At 37.3% G+C, this 6000-nt stretch overlaps 1 protein-coding gene across 2 annotated transcripts in view; it reads right to left on the reverse strand.

Annotated features, from left to right (window-relative positions):
* The window catches only part of API5 (apoptosis inhibitor 5), a 29336-nt gene that overhangs the window by 3178 nt on the left and 20158 nt on the right, over window positions 1–6000 (reverse strand). For both annotated transcript variants that reach the window (XM_006728791.3, XM_006728790.3), the window contains exons 12-13: window positions 3994–4070; window positions 3331–3467 (exon numbers count right to left, since the gene is read on the reverse strand). In XM_006728791.3, coding sequence (XP_006728854.1) covers window positions 3331–3467; window positions 3994–4070 — 214 coding nt within the window. The remainder of the gene's footprint in view (window positions 1–3330; window positions 3468–3993; window positions 4071–6000) is intronic.

A 6000-nucleotide genomic window follows, 5' to 3' on the forward strand; every position in this document is an offset into this window, starting at 1 on the left:
CTAACTTGACCTTTCCCCAACTTAGCCAATATTTATCTGTTTAATAGAATGGGATCGGATTCAGAGTCATCTTTCATGTCATGGCACATTTTTCTAAGCTGATCTATTTGAAAGCCGTTTAAGTGACACCACCATGTTTATTACCCCTTGAACATATTCAGAAAATCAGAGGTGATCTGAGGGTAAGATGTTCCCAGTAACTGATGCAGTAATTGCATCAGGGAGTGTAGCAACCCTTATGTACGCTGTAACTCTTGCATTTTTGACTGTTTAAGACTTGGCCTCATCTATGCAGATGTCAGCACATTTTCCCCCTACTGTACTCATTATAAAACCTTCATTTTTCGGTTAATTTAACAACACACTTAACAAATTAACATTTTTTTTAACAAATTAACATCTTCATAGATACCATTATTATCTACAAGCTAGCTGACTACTAAAATACACCCTTTCAATTGTTTTTCTTTTTTTTTTTTTAAGATTTTATTTATTCATTTGAGAGAGAGACAGAGAGAGAGAGCACAAGGAGGGGGAAGGGTAGAGGCAGAGGGAGAAGCAGGTTCCCCCGCTGAGCAGGGAGCCCGACCCTGGGATCATGACCTGGGCCGAAGGCAGACGCTTAACTGACTAAACCACCCAGGTGCCCCTACTGGCTATTTCTTTTTGATCTGCAATGGATGCAGCCATTTCTACAGTTCAGGGAGTCTCCAAATTTTCTTTTTTTGAAGGGTTCCATCCTGAGGGACCATTCTGCACTTTCAGGATCTTTTCAGTGGTTTCAAGCTTACATTACTAACTTGAAAAACCACTGCTCCCAGTTAAAATTATACTTTCAGTTATTTTTACATTCTAGAAAGGTAAGAGATGAAGGACACAAGTCACAACATATAGCATGTTTAGTACCTCTGGGTTACTGGGCAACTCTGTATGCAGGAGGGAAAACTAAACATGAGTAGGTGTTTGTAAATACTTTGATTGAAAATGCACCAGGAAGTTGAACTGAGTTCATATTTATAAAGCAAATAAGAGACCTTGGTTAGTAAAGTGATAAACTTGGATAAGGAAAAAAAGTCTACATAAGCCTGCCTGGATTCAAAGAACAATCACAAATTCTGGTTCCTCTTCTATGATGAATAAGTTCAGGCCTATGACAGTGGCACAGTCTATTTCTTTGACTGTAATAAGACAGTATATCAATACTAACTGAGTCTCTAATAACCAAAAAGAGTAAATTTCCTAACCCCTCAGCATACATGACTTTAAAATTAAAAAGACCATCCAACCAGTCTTTAGAAAGATAAAACAAAACGTGAGCTTGACAGACACAGAAAAGTGGAATTACAATGATTTTACCAAATGTGGTTAAGAAAATCTATGTACTAAGTGACATTAAGAACACAAAACATGTTCTCCTCTCCAACTTTGAGGCAACACTGACATCCCAGAAAAAAAAAGCAACGTGCTTCTTTCTTCTGCACACAATGTCAGTTCCCTAAGAAAAGGACATAAAAAAGGTGGAAAGAAACCTGACATAGGTAGGTCTTCCAAATCTCATCTGTAGTATCAAGAACTGTTTTCAACTGGATGGGTAAAAGAAAGCGAAGAAAACTCTTGAAATTCCTACTGTGAGAATACCTATAACCTGTTAACATTCAACTCTGAAATGTAAAATGCTAGCAGAAATTTTGCTGCTACTTTCCATTCCAATAAAAAGAGTCAGAGTTTAGTTTGCTTTGTAATTCTATTTATGACCAGCACCCAAATGACAAGGCTGACCCTTTTAGGAATATTAAAGTGCTGTAATATCAGACACAAAAAACAATTTAACAGGCAAGCTTGTTCTGCCCTTGCTACTTTGAGGACTATGAACAACTGTAGTTATAAGGGACTCAGATTTTTTTCTACTGACAGTGAAAAACAATCACAATCCAAGGCTTTGTATTTTTCACATCTCTTTTCCACATGCATTATGTCATCTGATTCTCACCATCAGGCAGCCAATGAGTTTCTTAGGGCAGAATCCTCATGGAAACTCAAGAGTAACTCACTTGCCCAAGTGACAAGGAATACAATTCTCTATGTATTGCCACTGCTCTCAATTACTTTAAGTCAAATATAGGATCTGAGATAATAGTTGGATTTTAAGAATAATTCTCATAGACACATTAAATCATACAAGTGACTGAAGACAATCTTTTTTGCAATGAAATAGCAGAACCCTTTCCATTTACAAAATGTTTTCACAAATACTGTTTTTTTCCCCTCTTATTTGACGTTTTTAAGAGCTCTGTGTTATCCCTATTTTTCAAGTAAGAAAAGAGGCTAAGAAATGCACATTTACATAATAAGTACAAAAATTCAGTGATCCTTCCTACACTAATTTGCCTCCAAGTCTGACTGGAGTAGAAGGGTCATTTCACAATCTAAAAACTGCCTTTCCATGATGTTTGCTTTTTATTTAGCTATTGTAGGAAGATTTTAATGTCACGATTATCTCACCTTGCAAATGATTATAGACAGTGTATGTTTCAGAATGTGTTTTAAGAATAATTACTGCAGCATTAACTCTGACTAGTAAATTAGACCAGTCATAAGCATATTTGGTTGTATTATTAAGCTTTGTCTTCTTAAGCAAGGTTAAGGAGCTGACTCAGTGATATTTCACCCATTCTTCTTTGAAAGGATCCATCACATTCTCAGTCAAATGAAACAAACTTTGCTTCTTCACCAGCACTGGGAGAGAATGGACTAGTGGGAAGCTCTCCTGGCACCAATGGCTAACGCTAGGAGGGAGACTGCACTCTGGGCAGTGGAGAGAGACTGCAATGTACACACCTTCCTTGCCAGATGATTCTTTTAACATCTGACTCCACTTCTAGGACTTCTCCTTTTCAAATAGTTAAGAAGATGGAAGACAAGCAGGAGGCAGATAAGGTCCAAGATCATTAATATCATCACATCTGCTAGAACCTATAACTATTCCTGAGGGAGAATGCACACAATGTCTTTCCTTGAAGTTACAACAGGGAAAACCAAGAATGGATGGTTCATGCCAACTTCCTTTGTTTTGTTACTTCCTCTGAATACAAGAGGCATATTTTTCTTTTCTAAGTTCTTTTCTAAATATTGCATGCTCAATTCAGTGAGCCCACAAGGGAGGGTCAGAAAGGAATGGGGTAACTTGTTTCCCCAATAGCTCTAGTTTCCCAAGCTACATCAGAAGTCAGTGGAAAGAAGTATTGTGTATGTAATATATATAATAATTAAAGTACAACACAATTTCTGCCTAATTTCTCATATTGCCTGTACCCAAACGGAAACGCTCACCATAATTAAAGTTGCTCAAATTGCTGCTATATTTCCCACTAGGAGGATTATATATCTGCCTGGCATCCCTTTTTGGTCCTGCTGGAGATTTCTTGGGTGGTGAACCGGAAGTTGTATCTTCATTGGCTCTTTTTTGCCTATAATGGTAAGAAGAATGGCAATAAAAAATTCTATTACCGGAGGACATTAAAACACTTGTAATTTAGCATTATCACTTACAAAGGACATCCTAAAGATGATAGTCATATCAGAAAAGAGGAAATAACGTTCTGAGGTCATCAAATTAACTGTGCCTTAGTTATGCAGACAGTGCCAGAGGGCATTTACAAGGCTTGAAAATAATCTGGAATACGTGGCTACAAAATCTTATGTAAGGGCAAGTGACTAAGTTGTAAAATTCGTCAAAAGTCTAGTTATGCTGCAGAAGTACAGACAAGCCTGAAAATTCCAGGGTTGTATTCCACCCATTTATTTGATAAACACTGCAATTAGACTTTATATTTTAAGCCATGCTTATTTTATTTACATATTTTAACATCTTATTAAGATTATTTAACTGGTAAGGTACCATTTTGTATAGTGAATATAACATCTGAATTCTGATTTTTGTATTTATAAATCTTAAATATCAGAACCCTTAAATCTCTTTTAAATATATCTTACCCAATTTCAACCTTCTGTACAGGTTTCCAGGATAATGTTACTGTGCTTTTATAAGAAGGAGGAATGTGGAAAAGATCCTAAAAAGACAAAATGAAGACAAAATTTCTAATATATCTGGTGGTATAGAGAATGGTGATGAGGGTAAGAAACATGGAGACATCTTAAAGTTTAGGAGAGAGTAAGCTCTGATCTATTCTTCTTGTTCACCTAAAAAAAAAGTTGCAAGGGCGCCTGGGTGGCTCAGTTGGTTAAGCGAAGGCCTTCGGCTCAGGTCACGATCCTGGAGTCCCGGGATCGAGTCCCACATCGGGCTCCCTGCTCGGCAGGGAGCCTGCTTCTCCCTCTGACCCTCCCCCCTCTCATGTGCTTTCTCTCTCTCAAATAAATAAATAAAATCTTTAAAAAAAAAAAAACAGTTGCAAGAGAAAAAATAAACAGATGATTTTGTTTACAAATTATACCTATTAAACTTCACTAATGTCATTTTGTATACATCACTTCAGAAACTGTAGCTAAGTTTTTTTCCTATTTATTTGAGAGAGAGAGCGAGCGAGCTTCAGCACGAGGTTGGGGGCAGGGGGAGAGGCAGAGGCAGACCCCTGCTCGCTGAGCAGGAAGCCTGACATGGGGCTCAATCCCAGGACACTGGGATCATGACCTGAGCCAAAGGCAGATGCTTAACCGACTGAGCCACCCAGGAGTCCCTAGCTAAATTTTTTCTAAATGATGATCATTTAGAATTCCAGGATAAAATATATCAACTGTATTAAACGATGTCTTAAGTATTTCTTTTGCACAGCTGCAGTCACCAAGGTGCTTTAAGGGAAAAAGAATGGTACAAACTACATTGCTTTTGCAGACTTTTAAGTGGTTCAAAATTAGAACAAAATTAGAAAACTAAAGGCCTGGCTAATCGTATTTTTCTTCTTCTCAAATATCTATAAATTACCAATAAAGGAAAAACCCACAAGATTTAAATACCAAATTATTAGTATGTGGTAATGCAAATGTTTGCTGAATTTAAAAGTTAAAGTAATCCAGAACTGAAATAATCTAACCTCATGATATCCTCAAAACTTGGATGGATTTCTAAATATATTTATTCTTAGTATTTTACCTTTCTTATCAGCTTTAACTTTGATTTTTTAGAAGATTTTATGTATCTGTTTGAGAGAGTGAGTGAGTGGGAGGGATGGGGTGAGAGTACCTGAAGCAGACTCCACGCTGAGCGCAGAGCCGAAAACGGGGCTCAATCCCGTGACTGTGAGATCATGACCTGAGCTGAAACCAAGAGTTGGACACCCAACCGACTGAGCCACTAAGGTAGCCCACTCTGATTTTTATATACAGGTAAAATTTGATTAAACTGTTCTTTCCAGGGGCGCCTGGGTGGCTCAGTTGGTTAAGTGACTGCCTTCGGCTCAGGTCATGATCCTGGAGTCCCTGGATCGAGTCCTGCATCGGGCTCCCTGCTCGGCAGGGAGTCTGCTTCTCCCTCTGACCCTCCCCCCTCTCATGTGCTCTCTCTCTCATTCTGTCTCAAATAAATAAATCTAAAAAAAATAAATAAATAAATAAACTGTGTTCTTTCCACAGTTAAACATACTAATAAAATCACCTACTATATGAAACTTAAGTCTACTCTGCCAGATAAATGCAGGGAATTAGTGGTAAAGTCCTTTGGATCAAAAATGCTTGAGGTTTCTAACTGGACTGATTTAATATATGATGTTATTAAAAGGATTTTACTTTATATGAGAAAATGGATGTTGGCTATATCTATTTGTGGTATATATATGTATGTTAATCATATTCTATACTTTAAACTGATATAGTGACATGTGTAAATTATTTCTCAAAAATAGCTCACATTTTTATACAATGGAATATTATGCAGCCATCAAAAGGAATGAGATCTTGCCATTTGCAACGACGTGGATGGAACTGGAGGGTATTATGTTGAGTGAAATAAGTCAAACAGAGAAAAACATGTATCATATGATCTCA

Source organism: Leptonychotes weddellii, chromosome 11 (assembly GCF_054177405.1).
Source record: "Leptonychotes weddellii isolate Sample4059 chromosome 11, ASM5417740v2, whole genome shotgun sequence".
Lineage (NCBI taxonomy): Eukaryota > Metazoa > Chordata > Mammalia > Carnivora > Phocidae > Leptonychotes > Leptonychotes weddellii.